Source organism: Neovison vison, chromosome 5, assembly GCF_020171115.1.
Source record: "Neovison vison isolate M4711 chromosome 5, ASM_NN_V1, whole genome shotgun sequence".
Classification (NCBI taxonomy): domain Eukaryota; kingdom Metazoa; phylum Chordata; class Mammalia; order Carnivora; family Mustelidae; genus Neogale; species Neogale vison.
This window is the reverse complement of record NC_058095.1, coordinates 25,359,037-25,382,349: the sequence shown is the minus strand read 5'-3', so window position 1 is coordinate 25,382,349 and position 23,313 is coordinate 25,359,037. Positions and strand designations below refer to the sequence as shown.

General features: G+C 57.4%; 2 protein-coding genes across 3 annotated transcripts in view; one reads left to right on the top strand and one right to left on the bottom strand.

Annotated features, from left to right (window-relative positions):
- Window positions 1–1,903: 1,903 nt before the first annotated feature.
- On the top strand, window positions 1,904–5,952 carry HIC1 (HIC ZBTB transcriptional repressor 1). The gene is made up of 2 exons (XM_044248159.1): window positions 1,904–2,144; window positions 3,583–5,952. Exon 2 carries the CDS (start codon window positions 3,603–3,605, stop codon window positions 5,742–5,744), a length of 2,142 nt encoding a protein of 713 aa, XP_044104094.1. The 5' UTR covers window positions 1,904–2,144; window positions 3,583–3,602; the 3' UTR covers window positions 5,745–5,952.
- Window positions 5,953–6,750: 798 nt separating this feature from the next.
- The window catches only part of SMG6 (SMG6 nonsense mediated mRNA decay factor), a 251,682-nt gene continuing 235,119 nt past the window's right edge, over window positions 6,751–23,313 (bottom strand). For both annotated transcript variants that reach the window (XM_044248158.1, XM_044248157.1), the window contains exons 16-19: window positions 15,199–15,352; window positions 12,048–12,259; window positions 11,677–11,758; window positions 6,751–8,554 (exon numbers count right to left, since the gene is read on the bottom strand). In XM_044248158.1, the coding sequence (XP_044104093.1) occupies window positions 8,424–8,554; window positions 11,677–11,758; window positions 12,048–12,259; window positions 15,199–15,352 (579 nt within the window). In that variant the 3' untranslated portion in view covers window positions 6,751–8,423. The remainder of the gene's footprint in view (window positions 8,555–11,676; window positions 11,759–12,047; window positions 12,260–15,198; window positions 15,353–23,313) is intronic.

Genomic DNA, 23,313 nt, shown 5'->3' with positions numbered 1-23,313 from the left:
AGAACTCCTATTCATCCATCAAAACCCAGTTCTAGGGGCGCCTGGGTGGCTCAGTGGGTTAAGCCTCTGCCTTCGGCTCAGGTCGTGATCTCAGGGTCCTGGGATCGAGTCCCGCATCGGGCTCTCTGCTCAGCAGGGAGCCTGCTTCCTCCTCTCTCTCTGCCTGCCTCTCTGCCTACTTGTGATCTCTCTCTGTCAAATAAATAAAATCTTTAAAAAAAAAAAAACCCAGTTCTAAGAGCACTTCTTCCGAGGAGCCTTTTCACCTTTCTCCAGCACTCCATACACCTTTTTCCGCTTCAGCGCACAACACATCCATCCCTCGGTCAAGATGTCGTGGTCTGTTTTCCCTAGAGGCTGGCGGCTCTGAACACACGGTTTTCATTCTTTCATTCTCACTGCAACCCTAGTGAGGTGACCGTGGGTAGACGGAGGAGAGGACTGGGATAAAATGGATCCAGAACATGGAGTAGAAACGGTGAGGACAGGGTCAGGACACGGTGGGAGTCAGAAGGACCAGCCTGGACCAAAAGCCACCACAGGGCTCCGAGACCATGAAGATGTCAGCAGAGGAAATCGAGCCTCTGGGGGGCGCCCGAGACCTCAGTGTCTATCAGGGACTACGAGTGGCCGCGCTGGCGGCCCCTCAATGAGTGACTCAGCTACTACCTCTGGCGGGGGCGTAGGGGTGGAGGACCGCGCGAAGGGCGGCGAGCGCGGCACCCACCCGCCCAGGAGCCCTGTGCGGTTGCTAAGCTCTCCAAGGACTTAGAGAGACGCGATCCGCGCGAATCTCATCGGTTACTATGGTAACTCTGCGCCCCAGCCTCTCGCGCGCCACGGCTGAGGAAGGCGCAGCCAATCAGAGGCTGCAGGCGTTCTCTGGGACCCACTCCCACCCTCCGACGTGTGGGCAGGGGTCAGGAGGTGTCGGGAGGAGGTGCAGCGTGGGCCGCGGAGACCCGGCACTCACTAACAGGCCCCATGCGGCGGCGGGGCCGCGTAGGGACACTTCCGGAGTAGCCGCACGAGTGCCCAAGCGCCAGTGCGGGGTCTCCTCCCTCCCAGAAGGGGCGTCACCTGCAAGAACCGAGCCTTGCTGTGGGGTGCAGAACCTTGCCGGGGGATCCCTGCGGTCACGTTCCGCGTTATCGGGTTGGAGGCGAGGTCAAGAAAGCAGGTCCCTCAAAATGGCTCACACGGGGAATCTGGAAGCTGGGGTCGCTTCTGCGGGATCCCCAGGAGGCGCTGTCCAGCCATTCCCAGTCGAATATCCTGGGGTCGCTCCAGAGGCCTCTAAGTTCGGGGCAGGCTGATTGGGTAACAGCCCCGCCCAGGCTCATGCAGGGCCCTACGTGACAGCCTCGGGATTATCCCAGAGAGCCAGGACTTGAACTTTGGTTAAGGGCAGACGTGTATTTGTGCCGACACGCGCGCCCGCAGGTGTCAGTACCTGGAGAGGGTCTGGGTGCAAATGGGTTTATTCCGTGCATACCTAAACCCAGGTGGCTGAGTGAAGGTGGGCGTGTTGGGGGTAGGGTGGGTATAAACGGACAGTCCCATCCAGGAATGTCTAAGAAGTCGCCCCCCCAAGATCTTGTCTACCTTCTCTCTTACGGCTTCCCTAACCTCCCTCCCCCCATCTAGTTGTCCCCAGAGTCCTCTCCTTGCGGGCAGGACTTCTCCAAACTGAGGCAATGTGAGAATCTAGAAACATGTACAAGGGAACGTTTAGCTCAAAACCCCAGAGTTTGTGGGCCTCGAAGTTCTGGGGCCTGGGTTCTCACGTGGCCACATCTGGGAGGGTGAACCTGTAAACAGACCCCTCTCCCAGGTCCAGCTCCGCATCTGTGAGCCTTCAACCCAACCTAGGTGCGCGAGAAGGAGGTCGCGGCTGTGCCGCGCAAAGCCCTGCACGGCCGCGAGGTGGCGCCATAACTGCAGCAGCGCGTGCCGGCCCGGGCCGCTCCAGATAAGAGTGTGCGGAAAGCGCGGCGGGGCTGAGACGCGACCAGGACGCGGGGAGGACGGACCAGCAGGACAGACCGACCGGGGGCCCGGCGGGCGGAGGGCAGCGCAGCGCAGCCACGTCCCCCCCTGGATCCGCCGGCAGCCGGGGCCGGGGCTTCCGACATGCCCCCCAGGTAGGTCCGGAGGCTCGGGACCGGGAGGGACAGGGGACCCGGACAGCTCGGTCCTTAACGCGCTGGCCGCCTCGGGCGCATCCTCCAGCGCGGGTGCCCCAATACGGCTGGCGTTCAGGACTCGGGGTGTCGCCTCTAGAGGATTCAGGACCGCCGGGCCGCTGCTCTGCGCCGGGTTCACGGCGGGGTCAGTGGCCCGGGGCCGACTCTGCCTGCACATGGGCAGGGGAGGCGAAGGGAAGGGAAGGGGAGCCGGCGGGCGGGGCTGGCAGGGGCGCTGCCCTGGCACAGCTCGGCGCCTGGCAGCGGGGCGGGTGGGGCGCCGGCTAGGAGCTGCCACTGCCACGGGGAGGGAAGCCGGGTCGGGTTGCGGCCGCAGGTAACGGGCCGCGAGGCCCGGCGGGCCAGGCGGAGAACAGGGTGGGCGGGCGAGCGAGCGGGCAGGGGAGCTCAGGGCTCGGCTCAGGCTTCCAGGGCCGCCTGGCTGCCGAAGATTGGGGGCCGAGAGGAAAAGCTGGGAGTCGAGGGACTCGGGCTGGCGCGCTTCTCCCGGACTGTCTGAAGTTGGGAAACTTTTCCCCAAGTTTGGGGCGGCGGAGTTCCCGTGAAGAAGGGGCCGAAGGGAGCTAGGGAGGGAGGCGCCGGGGCCCGCGAATGCAGAGCCGAGGCCGAGGCCGGGGCCGGGATGCGGGTGGGGCGCAGGCCGGGGTCAGGGCCACAGCCGGCTGTGCGCCGTGCCCGCCCGGGGCGCTGCCCCCTCCCTCCCCTGGGAGCTGCGTGGCTCCCCCCTCCCCCCCACCTGCTTCCTGCCTCAGCCTCCTGCCCCGATATAACGCCCTCCCCGCGTCGGGGCCGGCCTTCGTGCTCTGCCCGCCACGGCAGCCTCTGCCTCCGCTCCCCGCGCCGCAGCCGCGCCCCGGTCCCAACTGAGGGCCTGACAGCCTCCGGGCAGGGCGGCGCCACGGCGGGCACCGCGCTCCCCTCCACTGGATCACTTCCCCTAGCTGGGGCAACTTCTCCCGAGGCGGGAGGCGCTTTTTAACTCGGCTCCCTTATACCCCAATTGGGCAAACTTCTCGGCCCTGAATGACTTTTCCTGAAGCGGACATTTTCCTCAAATCCGGTAACTGTTTCTGAAGGGGTCACTTCCCCCAAACAGTTTTCTCCTCGGAAGTCCCCAGAACCCAGCCTGTGTGCCCGGTGGCATCCGGGGCTGGGCGTGTAGGCCAGCCGGGCCTTCTCTCCAGATCCACTCTTTCTACGCCGTCTTCTGGTCCAGGCCACCGGTCCAGTCCTCTGCCAGTGCCCAGGCCGCGGAGCTCGATGCCCCTGCCCGGCTGAGGGGAAGGGGAAGTTGGGGGGGGGGAGCAGCGCCCGGCTGGATACAGGCAGCAAGGGCGCGCTGAGGCTCTGACCCCGCGGCTGTGTGTCCCCGCAGGAGAGTGTGCTGGGCAGACGATGCTGGACACGATGGAGGCGCCGGGCCATTCGAGGCAGCTGCTGCTGCAGCTCAACAACCAGCGCACCAAGGGCTTCTTGTGCGACGTGATCATCGTGGTGCAGAACGCCCTCTTCCGCGCGCACAAGAACGTGCTGGCGGCCAGCAGCGCCTACCTCAAGTCCCTGGTGGTGCATGACAACCTGCTCAACCTGGACCATGACATGGTGAGCCCAGCGGTGTTCCGCCTGGTGCTGGACTTCATCTACACCGGCCGCCTTGCTGATGGCGCAGAGGCGGCAGCCGCGGCGGCTGTGGCCCCAGGGGCTGAGCCGAGCCTGGGCGCCGTGCTGGCCGCTGCCAGCTACCTGCAGATCCCCGACCTCGTGGCGCTGTGCAAGAAGCGCCTCAAGCGCCACGGCAAGTACTGCCACCTGCGGGGTGGCGGCGGAGGCGGCGGCGGCTACGCACCCTACGGGAGGCCGGGCAGGGGCCTTCGGGCCGCCACGCCCGTCATCCAGGCCTGCTACTCGTCACCCGCCGGGCCTCCGCCACCGCCCACTGGCGAGCCGTCCGCGGGCCCCGAGGCCGCAGTGAACACTCATTGCGCGGAGCTGTACGCCTCGGGCCCCGGCCCGGCCTCCACCCTCTGCGCCCCGGAGCGCCGCTGCTCCCCGCTCTGCGGCCTGGACCTGTCCAAGAAGAGCCCGCCGGGCTCCACGCCTTCCGAGAGGCCGCCAGCCGAGCGGGAACTGCCCCCGCGGCCAGACAGCCCTCCCAGCGCCGGCCCCGCAGCCTACAAGGAGCCCCCGCTCGCCCTGCCGCCGCTGCCGCCGCTGCCCTTCCAGAAGCTGGAGGAGGCCGGCCCGCCTCCGGACCCGTTCCGCGCCGGCGGCGGCAGCCCGGGACCCGAGCCCCCGGGCCGCCCCGACGGGCCCAGCCTCCTCTACCGCTGGATGAAGCACGAGCCAGGCCTGGGCAGTTACGGCGACGAGTTGGGCCGAGAGCGCGGCTCGCCCAGCGAGCGCTGCGAGGAGCGCGGCGGGGACCCGGCTGCCTCCCCCGGGGTGCCCCCACTAGGCCTGGCGCCGCCTCGGTACCAAGGCAGCCTGGATGGGCCAGGCGCGGGCGGCGACGGTGACGACTACAAGAGCAGCAGCGAAGAGACGGGCAGCAGCGAGGACCCCAGCCCGCCCGGCGGCCATCTGGAGGGCTACCCGTGCCCGCACCTGGCGTATGGCGAGCCCGAGAGCTTCGGTGACAACCTGTACGTTTGCATCCCGTGCGGCAAGGGCTTCCCCAGCTCGGAGCAGCTGAATGCGCACGTGGAAGCTCACGTGGAGGAGGAGGAGGCGCTCTATGGCAGGGCCGAGGCGGCTGAGGTAGCTGCGGGGGCCGCCGGCTTGGGGCCCCCTTTCGGAGGCAGTGGGGACAAGGTCGCTGGGGCTCCGGGCGGCCTGGGCGAGCTGCTGCGGCCGTACCGCTGCGCGTCGTGCGACAAGAGCTACAAGGACCCGGCCACGCTGCGACAGCACGAGAAGACGCACTGGCTGACCCGGCCCTATCCATGCACCATCTGCGGGAAGAAGTTCACGCAGCGCGGGACCATGACGCGCCACATGCGCAGCCACCTGGGCCTCAAGCCCTTCGCATGCGACGCGTGCGGCATGCGCTTCACGCGCCAGTACCGCCTCACCGAGCACATGCGCATCCACTCGGGCGAGAAGCCCTACGAGTGTCAGGTGTGCGGCGGCAAGTTCGCCCAGCAACGCAACCTCATCAGCCACATGAAAATGCACGCCGTGGGGGGCGCGGCGGGCGCGGCCGGGGCGCTGGCGGGTCTGGGGGGGCTACCGGGCGTCCCTGGCCCCGACGGCAAGGGCAAGCTCGACTTCCCCGAGGGCGTCTTTGCCGTGGCCCGTCTCACGGCGGAACAGCTGAGCCTGAAGCAGCAGGACAAGGCAGCCGCGGCCGAGCTGCTGGCGCAGACCACGCACTTCCTGCACGACCCCAAGGTGGCGCTCGAGAGCCTCTACCCGCTGGCCAAGTTCACCGCGGAGCTGGGCCTCAGCCCGGACAAGGCGGCCGAGGTGCTGAGCCAGGGAGCGCACCTGGCCGCCGGACCCGACGGCCGGACCATCGACCGTTTCTCCCCAACCTAGAGCGCCTCTTACCGGCCCGCCTCGTCGTCGCCGTCGCGTGGTCCCCCTGGCCCGTGTTTCCCAGGGGAAGGCGGCGGCAGCAGCGAGCAGGCACACCGCGCCGGGACAACTGTAGTAGCAGCGGCAGCCTCGCCGCCGTGGCGGCGGCCCCACCTGGCCTCACTGCTTTGTGCCTTAGCCCGGGGTGGGGGTGGGGGTAAAACCCCGGGACGGGGGTGGGATGGGGGAAGGGAGATTTATATTTTTGATATCAGCTTTGACCAAAGGAGACCCCCGGCCCTTCTCCGCCTCTTCCTGTGGTTCGTTGGCCCCCTTCCTCCCCCGCTCCGTGCTGCTCTTGGAGGGAGGGGTGTCACTGTTGGGGCGCTCCCAGCCCTACCTCCGGCCCTTGCGACCACACCCATTCTCACTGTGAATCTCCCCGCTGGGGTCGGAGCGTCGGGCAGAGTTGGGGAGCGGGGAGGGGACTGAGCCGGCCGGAGGGCCCCCCCCCCCCGCCCCCTGCTCTCGCCCGCCCCGGGACTGATAATGTGAAGTTCCTCATTTTGCACAAGTGGCACTAGCCCCAGGGCCAACCCTTCCCTCCCTCCGGAGTCAGAGGGCTGAGACAGCCCTAGCCTACCAGTCTCCCACACCCGCGGTGTCCTCCCCATCCCTCCCTCCCCTGGGGGCCCGGACCATATTTATTGCATGCGCCCCGGGTGGCCCCCCACCCCAAGCCCAGGCTGGGCTGGGCGGGAACGTGGTCTCTTTAAGCTCCCTCCTCCCCGTTTGTATATTTCCTACCTTGTACACAGGCTCTTTCAGAGCCGCTTCCATTTTCTATACTCGAACCAAACAGCAATAAAGCAGTAACCAAGGACCCTGGCCCCCGATGCTCTCTTCCACCCTGCACAAGGACCTGGGTGGGTGGAGGGGCCAGACACTGCACCCTCATACAGGTGCAGTGAGACGCTTGGACCTTCTTCCCTCCCCAGTCCCAGAGACAGACGGGCAAGAGGTCAGGCATGTTTATAACTAAAAATTTATTAAGGAAACAAAACCAGTGCTGCAAATGGGACAGAGAGGAGATGGGTCTCCCACCCACCCAGTCATTGGCCTTCATTCAGGGGAAAGGATCTCAAAAAAGAGGCTGGGACCCTCTACCCCAAAGAGCCAGTCTTCTGAGGCCCTTGGGGGACTCACAACCCCAAAACACTGGTGGCTCTCCTGCACAGTACCCCTTCCTCCTGGTATAATCTTGGGCCTCAGGGAGGGTACAGCTGTGCTCCCATCCTCTGGGAAGGCCGTACAGTCCAGACAGGGAGCTCTGGGGGATTCCCCCTCTGGTCCCACCAAAATTGACTCCTGGCTCCTTCTCCTGTCTTTCTCCAAATTCCTTTCATCCCTGTCCTGGGGTTGGGAGAACCCATTCCCAGTAGGAAGCCCCTCGAGTGAGGCTTTGGACACACGTGCCAGCTAGAGAGGCAACAAAAACCTTAAAGGCCATAATGCCCCTGTGTCAAGTTCTTCTAGGGCAAAGCTAGAAAGGGTGTATGCGCTGGGCTAGGCAAATGCTCCTCTCAGGCACTGGCCTACCCTACCCTCAAGGCTGGGCTGGAGGAGCCTGGAAGTTTCTCAGAGCACAGGGGCCTGAGAAAGGTCAGGGAAGGAAAGCTTTGTTAGGTTCCTGGCACAGAGAAGGCAGAGGTACTGGAAGAGGAAGAAGATTCAGACTGGGAACCCCAATGGCAAGGACCTGAGATGAAGAATTTGAGGGGATCAGGGAGGTAAGAGCAATCAACTAGAAAGGCAAGGAGGCCAAGGGGATGATTCAGGAGGGAAACAGGGAGGAGAGACGAGTGGGGAACTGAGAAGAATCTGAGGAAATTTCATGAAATGGGAACTAGAGCAAAAGGAAGGCCAATGAGTGAGAGGAGCAGGCAAAGGCCTCCCAGGAAGCATGAGCCCAAGACCAGATGTCCCTTCCCTCTAGACCCATGACTATCCAAGGGGGAACAAGGGACAAAGCATTAATGGACCCAGAATGAAGAGGACAGGAGGAACAGCAGGATGGATGTGTGTTTGGGGGTAGGGGGTAGAAAAGGTGGGGCCTAGGGCTGCTTTATGGGACATGGTGTCCAGAATCCAACTTTGGGTCCATCCGGGAATCCAGGTCTCAGAGACACACACCCTGGGCATTCTCTTCATGGCATGACCAAAAGCCTCTTGGGACACATTTGGTACAGGGGTTCTGAAGATTAAGGGGACCTATCGTTTCACCTGCACCTGATGGAAACACAACCCCCTGCCCTATCTCCAGCTGAGAAAGCGGCTGAGTCCCTGGGCTGAGAAGGCCTTCTGCAAGCCCTTGAACTAGACAGGGGGAGGGAGAAAGGCTGAGACCGTGGGCGGCCTCTCCGGCTCACCCACCTGCTCTCACTGATGTCACTGCAGCCAGCCACCTCCCTGCTAAATCTTGGCAGCCCAGGAGGGTCCCAGCAGCTTCCGCCTGACCCTCAGGAGGGGCTCTGTGAGGAGCAGCTCCCCCACAGCACGGCCACGGCGTGGGTTGGAAGAGGATGGTTTATTGTCTGGGTGGATTGGTGGCTCAGGCACGTGGGCATCTTCGGTGCTACGCTGGGCGCCTGGTGGCCTCTCAGGAATGGTTCCATGGCAGGGGGCCCCGGTGTGGCCCCCTCAGCCCACCTGGGCCCACGCGAGGAAGGCCGGGATGTCCCGCACAGGCACGTTCCTTGTCAGTGCCTTCACGCGCAGGTTGCGGTCATCTGTCAACAACACCACCTCCCGCAGCAGCCGGATTGGCTCCTCTGTAGGCATGAAAGAACAGAAGGACTTCACTGAGGGCACAGGCGGCCTCTCCTCTCTCCCAGGGGTCGTAGCCTGGGAGTGGTCAGGGTCAGCCCTTCTATAAGTCTTTCTCTCATGCAACCAGCCAGGGTATACCTCCCCTACCTGGCTGCAATGGGATAATGCTGGGCCAGGGCTGGCTGTCTGCTTCAGACCCCCGCCTCCAGCCTGGGACTGTGCTGCCTCGTGTCCAGAGGTCTGCCCAAGCCACTGGCCACCCCAGATCCGTCTCCCGGGAACTGAGAGGAGTAGAGGAAGCCCCTTTCCTTCTGCTCCTTTGGACAATATGGCTGGGCCTGGGCTCATAATTACTCTTCTCTTCTTGTACATCCTCTCCCTCCAAGGCTGGGAGGTCAATGCTTTAGATATTAAGAGACAGAAAGCTCAAGGTGGAACCCAAAGTGAATCCAGGCTCCCAGATGTGAGAAGAGGGGTTAGTAGAAGGGAGCTCTGAGGAGAGGAGGGCAAGGGTCCCTAGCAGAACTGTGCCAAGATGGCCCTGAAGGAGAGCCAGCTGATCTCCCCTATTTACATGAAAGTAATCAATGTAGATGGTGAGAACCTCTAACAGTACAGAAGAGGACAAAGGAAAAGAAAACTCAAAGCCATCCCCCTAGTGCTCTCCCTTCGTGTGTCTCTGTCTTGTTCCCCAGGGCTAGATCTATGCAGACTTCTGGATTTTTTTAAGCACATGTGCAAGCATATATACTTGTTACATAAGCTTTTTCCCAACAACATTACGATCATACTAGCCATATCTACTTTACTCAGATGTTATGTATTTTAAAGCTCTTTCTATATCAGCATAAGCAGCCTTTGTTCTTTTTAGGTGACCTCTTAGCAAGATGTCCGCCACTACCTCTCTTCTCCTAATTCCCTAACCTTTTAATGTACTTGGGAGGATTTAAGCCAGGGCCAAGCACCCACACAAATGACATCCCCACCCCTGGTCAGGCCGCTCAGTGGCAGGCCCACTCTTCAGCCCCAGGCTGGGTATTTCCTGACGGAGGTCCGGCAGACAGTGAGGCACAGGAAATGTCCTGCAGGGCTTACTGACTGCAGGGGGCTGGCGGGGCTGGGCAATTGCAAATGTCCAGGTCTGGACCTGAGCAGTTTCAGGCTTGCCAGCTCCAGGCAGGGAGGCTGAGAACTGGCTGTCAGCCTGGGAAGAGTTTGGGGGAAGAAGGGGGGAGAGGCTCATGAGGCTGACGCTGGTGGGAGATGAGAATGGGTAGGAGGTGAGGGCTGCAATGGGCAGATGGGGTAAGGAAGGCCATAGGAGCAGAGAGAATGCTCTCAGACGGCTCGGCTCCACGGCTGGGCCGGACCCCTTGGGCATGGGTGGTGCCGTGTTGTGCTTTCCAGGGTTCCCAGCTGGCTGCTCCAGGCAGCCCCACCACTCCTGTCCTGGGGCTCAGACCAAGAGAGTCCTAGGCCTTAGAATAGTCGACTAAGGCCCAGCACTGCTGGCAGGGGTCTGCAGGGGTTTCTGTGGATACTTTCAGACATTTTTAACAATAAACATCCTCTGTTTTGACACTGGTAACTTCACTTTGTTAGAAACCAGAGACCGTCATCTTGTCAGGCCCCATCCGCCATAATCCACATGATTTTAAAATTCAACATCGTTTACATATAAACATTTAGTGACGGTTTCTCTGTGAATCTGACAAGTTAATCTGCTAAGAATTCACACTGACAAATGGGGTTTGATTACACTAGCTGTTGCTGATGTAATTGTGATGGGGCGGTCCCCAGGATGGCAATGGGTTCCTGCAGGCTGTTTGGGGTGAAGTGGGGGGTGGAGAGACTAGTAAAGCTGAAGCCAAAATGTGTCTCTGCGGAGAAAGAAACAGCTCTGAGGCTGGGTGGGGCCATAGCAGGATCTGAACCGTACTTCCCAACAAGGCCTTCTGCAATGCCGCCCACCTCTCCCTCAGGAGGTGCCCCTCTAGGAAGCTACCTGGGAGCAGAGCCCAAGCTCTGCCGTTTGGCTCAGCTAGGACTCCTTCCTATCCGACTTCACTCTAGGTCTGGCCCTGAGGCACAGAACGTGCAGGACCCCTCTGAAGAACAGCACCTGCGGGCTCTTTCTTAGCCCCTGGGGCAGAGACTCGGGCAGGAGTGAGGGGCTGCGGTGACACTTGTGGCAGGAGCAGGAGGAGAGAAGACAATCTCCCGACCATCCTGGAAGCCAGGGATAGGAAACTGAGCAGGGAAGAGAGCTGGGCCACCACCACCAAAAGAAAATGACAAGACGGAGTCACCTATACATAGATATAAACCAAGTGTTAAGAATCCCCAAGCCTGTAAGCTGACACAGAATGGGGACGTCCTAGGAAGAAATATCAGACTCCTGGGAGCCGGGAGCAGAAAACCCGAGCCCTGTTTACTCTTGAGGGGCTGTGCGGGAAGGCATTCTGGATTGAGGAGGAGGTGCTGAAGCACCTTGAGGAGTCCCAGGGTGGGCCTCCAGCTCAAAGACGGGACTGCTGGCTGCCAAAAAGGCCTTGAAAATTGGGCTGAGGGCTCAGTCCTCAAGCTGTCAAACGCCCTCAAAGTGCCACAGCACATGACACAGAGACAGGAAGGAAAGGCCCACTACTCACTGGGGAAGTACCTCCACTACTGGCCCCATAGAGGGTAAACATTCAGGGATGAATTGAGAGGGTAAGCATGGCCAAGAAAAGGGAGGTAAACCCTAGGGACCAGTGGGGACTGTCCTCTCAGAGCTCCAGAGGCTGGGTTCAGGAGACCGTGGCCAGAATAAGCTACACTGCATCATAAAGACATTCTTGCTGTCACAAGTCTCACTGAGGACCCAAGAAAGGAAATGGATGCACGCCGAGTGGGAAAGCTCACTGCCTAAAGCCTGGCTTCCAGGGCTAGATCCACCCCTAGTTGGCCCAGGGTCCACTTGGGAGTGGGGGACCTGTGACAGCGAGGTGGGATTTCCAGAAGGCTGGCCTGAGGCTTGCATCAAACTCCCCAGGCCAGAGCTGGTGAGGGGACCCTTCCCTAGGATGGCAGGGCGGGGGGAGAGGGAAGGATGGATGATCCTAAGGCAGAGGCAAAGCTGTACCTTTGTTGGTGGGCATGAAGTCCTTAGCCTTGTCTTTGCAGTAGTGGAGGCAACAGGAGAGGATCAGGTCATCGTTGTTACCCTGGAGGAAGAAAGTGTGAGAAGGGCCACTGGGCAGGAGGGGGCGCCATTCGGAGAAAGCACAGATACACTTTTGCCTCTGGGGTTCTGGGGAGCATCACATCCCAGAGTCCCTCCCACCCATGTTCTGGTCCTGCGTGGTGGGGTCCAAGAGTGATCGAAGGGACAGAGAACTGGCCCTCTTGGGCCTGGATGGTGGCTGCCCCCCTTAGCTGCCTGAGGTCCCTGAGGACCCGGAGACCCTGTTCTGAGGCTCACTATGGGCTCTCCCTTTCTGCCCCAGGACTTACCAGCTGGCCAGTGATATCTTCACTGCGGAAGGCGATGGATTCGAGTTCATTGCCACGGCTGGTCAGGGCCCGTAGGCAGGAGTCCCGACTCTCAAATCGCCGTTCGAGGAACTCGATGGACTTTCGGGCCTTCTCCTGCACCACACGGGCATAGCCCCCCGCCCGGTGGTCCGTCTCCTGCCCCTTAGCGAGGCCGTCCAGTTCATTGATCACTGATGAGACACAGTCCCACAAGATATCATCAGCCTCAGCAATTAGCACTTACGTCTGCCTTCACCCTCGGCTCACTTTCCCTGTCAGCCCCTTCGCAGACCACAGTCTTTACCTTGCCCCATGGGAGTCTTCCAATGACATAGAGCTCTATCTTTCTGTCTCTTCCCCTGGGTCCCACCCTCCTCCAAGGAACCTACAGGATCTTCTAGAGCTGCTGTATCCAGAGGAAGAAACCTGGCCCCTCTGCTATCATATTCCTCAGTTACAGGATTAAGTTGAAAGGGTCTCTCAGGAGAGGCAAGGGTAACAGCTAAAGGACCAGAGGCACTCCCCTTCATCAGTCTGGATCCCCAGCCACAGCTGTTCACAGGGGCAAAGTTCTATGCCTCATCCCCTTGCAGAGAGCAGGGAGGTCACCGAGTGGGAAGCAACAGTCACAGCCTTACTTGCAAGGACTCTGGTATCCTTCAAACCATGCCCTTGGCACATCTACTCCTCTGATACTGCACGTGTGTGTGTGTACGTGTGTGTGTGTGTGTGTGTGTGTGTGTGTGTCTGCCTGACTGCCTGCCTATGTGTCTGGGACACGGCTTCATTTTCTGGTGAAGATTCTTTCCAAAATTCCAGCCAAAAGCCTGAGGTCAAGTGGGAAATATGCACTCCTTGGGGGCTCCGGGAGAGTTTGGGGTCTGAGGCCTCTCCTCAGTGCAATGATTCATGGCCCGGGGAGTCGGCCTGAGCATGCTGTTCCATGGTGAGACTGGCACTCACTGTCTGGGTATTCAGAGACACTTTCTGGAAAAGGCCCATGTGGGAATACACACACACACACACACGCACACACAGAGCCCATGCTTTCCACAACCTGAGGCTGCTGCATGTCCACACAGTGTATGGTTGAGGCTGGGAAGTAGTGGTAGATGGTGTACGGTACAGCAAACAGAACATCAAACATGAAAAACTGGTATTCCATCCCAAAATCTCCTTTCCTGCTTCCAAACTAAACAGGCTTCAAAGGGGAAGCTTGTTTGTGCTTCTGCACCAGGCGGGGCTTCTCGATGCTAGGGTCAGGCCTAAGGAGCAGGAGCAGGTTAAAGAGCACAAGAAATAAGCAGGGAAGGTGGTTGGCTTAACCCTTTGTGCTCTGGACCCAGAGTGGGAATGAACTGAGGGAACCTCACTGAACAGGAGTCACCTGTACAGCCCCTGAGAGTCGAGGGCCCTGCCCCCCTTCCCCCCGAAGAAAGTACAAAGAGGCAAGAAGACGGACAGGTGTACCTCCGTGGCAGAGCTATTATTTCCCAGCACCCGAGGGGGCATCTATTTATCCAACGTGTGTCCTTTCCTGGGGGTTTGTGCATGTATTTGCTCCCTCCGCACCACATCTGGCTTTCCCTACTGAACCACAAGCTCCTCAAGGCCAACGGCTTCCAGCTCTGCCCTTCCCTGGACCCCCGCAGGAATAAGGAGATTTGGCACACAGGAGGGGCACAATCAGTGCTGGGGATCAAGAACCTTTGCTAGCCTGACATGGTGTCTGAGGCTCTTTCTGAGTCTTTGGGAGCTCCTCAGACGTCAGCAACCTCGCTCAGTTATACCATTTCCTGACCATGAGGAAAAGTGACCACTCACTCTCTTTCCCCTAAAAATCTCCTGGGGTAGGAAAGCATGGAGACATATTATCCTGCTAGCTACCCCACCCCAGGATGCAGTGAGGGAAGAGGGGAAGCTGGAACAAATTGATGGTCTTGCTGCTCTACTTCTGAAGAACAGAAAGTCTTCCCTTAGGTCTAAAGGCCCGGGTTTAAGAGGTTCTGGCCAGGCCACATGGGGAGGGGGAAGGAAGACAGGGAGGGTGGAGGCGGGACGAGGGCTGCTTCAGTGCCAACATTCTCAGGTGGTGCTAACGTGTTTCCCACAACCCCCCAGGGTTCTATAGCCTCTGCAGGGGCGGATGTTTCCTGCCCTTTGTTTCCACCCTCATCTGGCACTAAGACACTTGGGACTAGGAGGGGAGGCCCAATGGAACATCTTGGCATGGATGTCAGAGGTGGCTTGGCAGGCAGATTGCCAGTCTGGCAGCTTTTCCAGAAGACAAGGATCCCAAACTTGCTCCAAGTGGCTGCTGAGAAGGGGACACTGAAAAACCGATCACCTCCTAGACCCTCTCCCTCCACAGGATAGCCATCAGCCATATTCACTGTATCAATTACATTAGGAGCCCAGGGCCCAAAGCCCATCCTCAGGCTGACCCACCACAGAGCTCCAAGAACTAAGACAGTGCCTAGACAGTCCCTTGGAGACAGCCCAGCTGGGCTCTTCTGGCCTGAGGGTGGAAGAAAGCTAGCTGGGTCCTGAGATGCTGACCCTGCACCAGCATCAGTGACCAGACAGTGGTAAGGGCCCAAGTGGCAGGAATCCACAGGCATGAGCCAAGGGCTTGCTCTGGAGGGTTTCCGTCAGCCTGGCCTTAGGGTGACACTGGCCAGAAGAATGCTACCTCGAACCAACAGAATGATCATGAAAAGCTACAAGACAATCAGACCAAAGGCATCTAACCACTTCAAAATCCTCCCAGCCTCCCTGCCAGACCACCCAGCAGTACTGCCGTTATCTGCCAGGGCTGAGTGTTTACCAATAACGGGAACCAGCTTTGCTGTTTTACTGCAAGCTTTATAAGGATAAAAACAAGGGCTGGGCTCAGGCAGCCTCTGGTTGCCGGGACACAGGAGTCCATTTGCTCAAGCAGTTTAAGCCATGGATCAGCCATAATAATTCGAACTGCTTTGATTATTAAACAATTTTACTTGCCCCACGCATACCCTACTTCCCTGCAAATCCTGTCACACACACAGAGCGGGGCTCTCCGGCTGCCCGGCCCCTGGGGCTGTCAGACGTGTGTGCAGCACACATGCGGGGGTGCTCTGGCCTGACTCACCGATGAGGGGCACCACCAGGATGTATTTCCTGCTCTCCAGCAGCCGTGCCAGACTGGCCAGGTGGTCAATGAAGCCGTTGGTGTCTGGTACAAGGAACAAGGGTCTGATCTCGAGCTCCATCTGCCTCATCTGACTCTGGTCCTCCAGGACAGCCTACAGGGACACAAAACGGTGAGTGAGCCAGAGTGAGTAGGCAAGTGGCTGGATGAGCCAGGGCCCTGACTTCACAGTGTGTCAGCATCCTGCCCCCGAAACTCTTTCCCCTCCACAGGGACTGCCAGCAGGGACTGACCCAAGGGCTGGACGAAGTACTGCAATAAAAATCCACAGGGCCTAAATGGCCTGAGGGATGGGATGTGACTAAAACCCTGCCGAGGACAGGAGGACCCCGACGGTATTAAAAATAACAGGTTTCTGAAAGTAAGACCCTGGGCTAAAATTCAATAAAGGACAGTAGGGTTCCTTAGACATGAAAGTGGTTTTGCACACTTTATCTAGACAGCAGAGAAGGCAGGTACGGCTCAGGGCAAACACTTTATACAAGTATCATTTGTTATTTCAGTTTATTTCACTGTGTGGTTAGGGAAAAAATAAAAAGGTCACAGTCAAAGGCTATACAAGAGCAGTGATCCGACAATGAATTATCACTACTCACAGCAGCAGGAGTCCGAACGGCGTGATGGATTCGGACCCAACTCACATGCTTGCAAATAGCAACACCCAGGCTGGTGAGACCTCCCACCCCGCCAACCCTGCCCCAGCAGAGCGTTTCCTAAACATGGGTCTTTGGTGTTCTACTCTTGCTCCTTGGCCGCAGTTCTGTACAATCTATACCATCATTTACTTGACGTTTTTCATTAAGTGGACTTTAAGCCAAATGACTTTCTTTTTGGCTTAGCCACTTCTTAAGCAATGATAACCACGGTATCAAGTTTACTAGTGGAAGCCATCCTTCCATAATAAAAAGCCGATGTGTCTTCTGAGCACCCCTGGAAAACCATGTCACATAGTGCCAGGGAGTGGTTTGCACCCCACGCCTTGAAAAGCACATGGCCACAGCCCAGTCTGTCTGATGGCTGTTCCCCTCCTTCAGGGCAGCTCCATGTTCACCTGTGAAAGCCCCACTTTCTCAAATCTCACAGAGTCCTGAGTGCCAGGGGCCCTCTGAGATAGGCTCTGGGTAGGTATGTCCCTACAGACCATAGTCACTGTTGCGCTGATTCCTCCTACAGGGACCACAGCCAAGAAGCAGAATGATATGCTGGCATCTGCCCCATGTGCTCCCTGTGTACAGAGCAGGAGGAGGGCACCGGCACGAACCTGGCAGCAACCAGTCCTTTCACCCCCACCCCCACCTCCGCCATGATCTTCCACCACACATGAATTTGCAAGGATAGAGACACAGGCTCAGGGCAGGGGAGGAGATGTGCGTGCCAACTCAGACGGGTCCCACAGTGGCGGGCCTGGCCACTAACAGTCAGTGAGGGAGGCGCTCAGGTTTCACTGGCAACGACAGTAAAACTGAAAGGGCATGCCTCTGAATGCTGGGGGTGGCTTCTCTGTGACCTACTGGGGACCTCTTCCTATGACTAAGTTGTTGCTGCCACTGCCACCACAGCTGGTGGAAGGCACAGGCCACAGGCCACTGGCAGGCATGAGAAATGCGGCTGAGAGGCCCATTCTGCTGAAATCTTCCTCCTGCTCTCACCTCATCAGGGGAAAGTACCCCTGCTGCTGGCCATCTTCCCAGGGGACTCAAGTCACATGCAGCTGCCAACTACAGGGAGACATGCATTCCGCTAAACTCAGCTTGGGGTATTTAAAAAACATTTATTTTTTCTTAAGATGTAATTGACACATAACATCATTCAGCAGCCCTGGCATTTCGTAAGGACAGGGATGCTGCTAGCCTTTCTCCTCATGGGAGCAGCAGCATTCCTCCTGCTCATTTCCCCAGGTCTTACTGTTCTCTATCCAGCTTTTCCACCCCCAGGAACATTTTTCTTGGTATCAAAGACACCCAGAACAGACAGGGGGAACACAGGCTGCAAGAGGGCAGGGGCTCACAGTCCTAAGGGAGCACCAGGTCTCTGCCACCGTCCCACTGTGACTCTTCACATCTTCATTTTCCTGCTTCCAGAAATGATAGCCCAGCTCTGGTTTGACTTGAAAGAGGAACTGGCTACGCAAACAAGAAGGAGCTCCTTGGACCCTGTACCATCCCACCCTGGGAAAACCTGGCTTTTAAGCCAGGTGGCCAAGGGACCCTGGGGGCTGACCCCCCGACCCCCCGTATGTTCTAAGGGCGGGGTGGGTGGAAGGAGCGCCTAGGAGCAAGCTACAGGGAAGCTCTAACCCTCTGAGTTCTCTGAGCTCTGGCTCAGGGCCAGAAAGGTGAACAAAGGCCACAGCCTCTTAGGGAGGTGGCAGCCTCGTTGGTTCCCTGGGGGTGGGGTGGGGTCAAGCTGTACGAGGGTGGTTGGAGCTGTGCTGCCATCATCCGGTCCCAGGGACGCCCGCAGACAACTTCCCTTAACCTAGCTCTTGCCTAGTGAGTCACCACACAACTGCTTCCTGTTCCCCACATGCCCTCCTGAATCTCAGGAGGCGACACGAAGCTGCTCCCCCTTTTCCTGGGGTACCCGTGGGCCTGTGGGGGTGTCATACTTGGGTCATGAGACTGGCCCAGTCCCTTTCAAAAGAATGGCAGACCAAGGAGGGATCTGGAGTCCACCAGCCCTCTTCTGTGGGTGTCTGTGTTTCCGGCCCTCTCTGAGTGGCGCTGTGTGTGTGTGTGTGTGTGTGTGTGTGTGCATGCGCACGCCGATTTAGCATTTGCCCTCCCAACTTTTCCAGATTTTACCCGTCAGATTCCTGGCAGCTGTGCACGGCGCCTGTGCCGGCCGTCACGTCCCATTCCGATCTCTGGGTCGCACGGTGAGAGAAGGACACAGGATGCGCAGGGAGTGAAAAAGTGATGTCGGTGGGGAGAGTGCCAAGTCCCCACTCACAGCCATGGGACGCTTGGGGAGACGGGGGAAGCAAGCTGCTGCAGAGTTCAGAGGCCGGTAGTGAGATTTATTTTTGTTTGTATGAGTAAAAAGCTGCAGAAGCCTCTGGTGGGGGTGAGGGGGGCTCCAATGGAATGCTGTGATTCAGACAGACTGGCCCTGGCCTGGAGTCAAGTGTGCTGACCTGGAAGGAGAGTTCCACAGGAACCCTCCTTGTTGCAGCTAAGACTGGGCCACGGTGGTCTTTGGAGAATGAACTGAGAACTCAAGGAAAGCAATGGGGGTTTTGAATCAGATCAGTGGAAATAAGGACCAAGTTGTCATCAAGCGTGGAAGGAAAGAAGAACTCAGTTCTGTTTCAGGAAGGTGCTAAGTAACCAACTTTCTCTGAAGTACGAAAGCATCCTTGAGCAAGCTGGTGGGAAACTGGGAAAGAGATAATCCACAGTAACATCTAATGAGGAAGCGGACAGGCTCTTTCACAGGTTAGTTCCTTCTAGACAGTGGGGATGATTTGGGGATGCTGACCCACTAAAAATTGAGACACTGAGAATTACAAATAAAAGGTGACATAGCTCAAATAGGAGCTGTGGAACTTGAAGAATGCACGCCATGAATCAGAGCCACATCAAGAGAAGGATGGTTGGGTCTTCCTCCTGCTTAGGGCTCCACAGGGAGTGAGTGGGGTGCTTCCTCCTCTCTCCTGGGTGATGGAGTCATTTATGCCTGGGCCTCTCTGGCCACAGCCATGTCTTCAGCAGAAATGAGAAATGCTGTCCCACAGCAAGCTTCCGTGTTCACTCTGTATGGGAAAGTGTCTAGGAAAATGCCTGATCCATGTATCAGTAACTTCACAGGTATTAGCTTTCCTTTCTTCCTGTCCAGATCCCTGGGTCACCTTCTATAGATCCGGTGGGGGAAGACTTCTGGGGAAACCACTTGGGAGCAGAGTGGGAGATGCGGAGGGGTGAGAGAGAAGACTACTGATTTCTATGATAAAACTCATGATACCTATTTTCTTTAATGACTTTGAAGGTTTTTTAAATGAAAAATGGAAATGAAATAAAAAAAAAAATAGGAAGAGTTGGTGAGATAACAACCAAAAGTGCAGACAGGCAGTTCTTTCTTGAGCCACAGAAACCAAAGAGAGCAGATGCTGCATTTGCTATAGAAAGCAGGCAGTGCAGTCTGCTGCCCTTGGGAACGGCGCAGTAGACCTCCGCATTTAGTAGGGTGGGCGCTCGTGGGAAAGTTTCTGCTTAGGATCCCTCCCCTGGATGTTCAGTTAGTACCACAGAACTTTAAGTACACTTGCTTTCTCTTTAAAAGTTACAATGAAGATGAATTGCTTGCTACTTCTTACCATTTTATGAGGACTGATTATATTTTCAAACTAGACTGGAAGAGGAATGGCCTTCTTTTCTTGTAGTTTCTTTGATAATACCTAGCATAGAGTTTGATATATTATAGGAGCTCAATGAGCTCAATCACAGAATCTCAGAGTTGGAGGGCATTTTAAAGTTCATCTGATTGGAACGCCTGGGTGGCTCACTTCGTTAAGTATTTGCCTTTAGCTCTGGTCATGATCCCAGGGTCCTGGGTTCGAGTCCCACATCAGGCTCCTGGCTCATTAGGGAATCTGCTTCTTCCCCTGCTTGTGTTCTATGACAAATAAATAAATAAATTAAAAAAAAAAAAAAAGATAACCTAACTGAATTCTCTCTGCTCACTCTTGTTGTGAGAATGCCCAAGAAGACTGTCTTCTCCTGATGGAGAGAGAATGGCAGGGCTAGCATGACACCTCTGAGCTCACCCTAAGCAGTGCCAGCCTAAGGGTGTTCCAGCCAACCGCCTGACCGTTCCGGAGGAGGATGGGAGCTTGTGGGTGCTGCTGGGGCAAACTGGAGGCCCAGCACCACAGTCTGCGGAGAAGCTGGAATGGGCTCTGGAACAGCTCAAGCAGGGCGGGCGGCTGCCCAGCTCTGCAGGCTGATGTGCCTTCCTGCCCTGGCGTGAACGTGCCCCTGGCCGGGTAGTGCACCGGCTCCCACCCTGCCTCCGACAGCTAGGAGCCAGGGCTGAGTGTCTGCCTTCCGCTAGCTTCCATACAGGTGTGGGGGGCTCTGTGTGTGCCCCATTGTTCCACAGCACCACCCTCCCCCAGCTGGGTGGCAGTGTGAATGGGCTGCAGCTATATTTAGAGTGAAACTCCTGGGGCCACCACAAAAGAGTGACTGCATCTTCAGGAGGGTGGGTGGGCGGGAAGGGGACAGGGGAGCCAAGCTATTTTCAGAACACATGTCATTGCTGGCTACAGAGCAAGACTGTGGCCATAATGAGAGGGAAACAATAGCTGTGGCCAGAGGAAGAGCCTGTTATGTTTCAGGTGGGATGTTTGCAACTGCTCAGGAAACCCGACCCCGCCCGACAGCAGCACAAATCACAGCAAAGCCTCATGGAGGCAGAGAGGAGGCGGGGGATTCACAGCACCAGGACGAGGTGCCAAGAAGCCACGCCTCACGCCTAGAAGCAGATTTTCAGTGACTTCTTTGCCCCAGGGGCCTGAGTAGGACTGAGACACCTCTGACCAATTTCCCCAACAAACCATGTACCCTGCGCTCTAGTCTCTGGACAGCCCCCAAGAATGGCAACGGGGAATGAAAAGGACTCGGGAAGAAAGCACTGAGGTGGGCAGAACCGACCTAATATGAAAGGGTGTCTCAGGCAACAGGCAAAGCCTGGTCTGGGCCAGAGAGTATGGCCTCAAAGCCCCAGGTGGGCGGACTTGGCCCCCCCCAGTATTCAGGGATGCCTGGGTGCTGTGGCTCCAGCTGCACAGGCTCTAAGAGTTGCCCACACCCCTATTCTGACCTCCATTCGGCCCCACTCACCAGGCTCTGTGCAACGCCGGAAGCAGGGAGGGACAGGCTGCAGAGAGAGGCCAGGTCTTGCCTCCCCCACCCCACAGATGAGCTTGGGCCCAGGGGTCTAGGTGGGAGAAGGGAAGTGGGGGTGTGGCCACAGCCCCAGATCTCAGTTGGACTTTATAGTCATCATGGGGGCCAGGAGGATTTTTTTCAACTCCATCTTCATATCCCCTTCCCCAAACATGTGTGGTTCCTGTTTTGCTGCATCTGTAAAAGGCGCCGGGAGCTGGGGACTTGCCTTACACCTCTCGGTTAACACCCCTGGAGACTGATGGAGTTCAGAGCAGTGTAATTTACAGCCCATCTCTCCAATCTTAATTCACCCGATGCTCCTCTCTTCCTTATTGTATTAGTGTGACCCAGGTACCTGCCAACAATAATGGCCTCTCCAGCTAGGAGCCTCTCCCCCACTCCCAGGACAATTTATACCTTTTCCTTGGGATTTTCCCCCCTTAAATTAAACAAAAAGAGGAAAAAGAAGAAGAGGTTAACATGGGTTTGGAGTGCTGCAGCCCCGTGGTTCTGGGCAGGGAGCCAATGGCCCGAGGGCACACACATGTGCGCGCTCTCCCAGAAGGGCCTTCACCGGCCCTGTTTTACAGCCACCTCGGCACAGACTCCGGGGTTCACGCATATGGCCAGACAGATGTGTCTGGCTTACGTTCAAGGCTGGAAAATGAAGAATTATGGAAGTGAAGGGCCCCGGGCATTAAAAGGCGGGGGGAGGAAAGGGGGAATTTTTCCTCTGCTGAGAAATCCTCCTGTGGCTGTGAGGCTGGAGGAAGAAGGCTGACAGGAGGCAGGGCCGCCAGCAGTGGTACATGTGGGGCCCGTTCTTAAAGGGGCCACAGCAACCTCAAGCCCCAGCTGGCCCACAGCAGGCCTTCGGTGCCCAGGCTGGAGCAGCCGGCTCCGAAGGAGGCGAAAGGGACAACAAGCTTCCTAAGTGGGGGCGGCTCCAGGCACCGGACATCAAGTCTCATACAAGACCTCCCCTCCCATTTGCAAGGTATTGCTTGATGCTGGAGAGGCCAGGTGGAGCACGGCACTCTGGACAAGGCCATGTCTCCATGGCAAACACTCCCGTGGCACCCCGTACTCCCCTATGGCAACCATGCACGCTCACACCTCAAATTGCTGGCTTCTCCATTCACTGTACACTCTGTACTTTCTGGTGTGAGAGCTCTTTGGTTCCACTGACCACCAGCCTCACAGATGCTCATCACCACTTAGGAAGTGAGCTGAAGACACCGTACTTGTTTCTAAGGAGTTCACAGTACCAGCAGTGGGGGTGGGGTACGGGCGGGGAACAAGTCCAGAAATAACTGTAATATGAGACGTGATATAAGTATCGCAAATGAGGTATAAATCACTGCCACAGGAACACTGAGCAAAGAGAGATGAATTCCTCCTGAGGGGTATCAGGGAAGGCTTCACTGGGGAGATGAAGTTTCATCTGAGGATTGAAGGAAGAATAGCGTTTCAACAGGTAACAGGAAATGTGGGGCAGAAAAAGGGAATCTTGGTCTGAGGGAACAGTATGAACCGAGAGCCGAGAGTGGGAAAGGGTTGAGCATGTCAGGGGACAGTGAGAGGAGAGGACAGTTAGTGTTGTTGTCCAGGTAGAAGGGCCTTAGTATCTAGATAGGTGCTTCACACATACTCTCTGAGGTAGGTGCTGTTACCACTTTCATTTTATAGATGGGGAAACAGTTCTAGAGGAGTTAAATAATTTGCCCAAAGTCACACAGCTAGTAAGGCCTACGGGGATAAAGAGAAGAGAAGAAGAGACTGGAAAAAGGCTGGGAACAGATGAAAAAAACCTCCAATGCTATAGGAAGGAATTAGACTTTATTAGCAAAGCAAAGGCCCTGACAGTTTCCAAGCAGGGGAGTGGCTCTTCTGGGAAGAGCATGATGAAAGCACGTGAGGTGCACTGGAGGCGCTGAGGTGGACAGGGTTAGCAGGGTAACACGTGACTCCAGGAGCTGCCATTCAGACTACCAAGTGAACAGCAACCCTCCCCTCCCCCCCGAGTTGTGCAATGCATGGGCCTTGACTGCTACAATCCAAGTCTGTACGTGGACCAGAACAGCAGTTGTGGCAATGGGAACAGACAAGTGAGAAGGGAATGCGTGAATAGATAGGGTTTGATAAGAAATCAAACATATAGGGT

Coding starts and splice junctions, on each gene's coding strand:
- HIC1 (XM_044248159.1), top strand. CDS start 3,603: ATGCTGGACACGATGGAGGCGCCGGGCCATTCGAGGCAGCTGCTGCTG.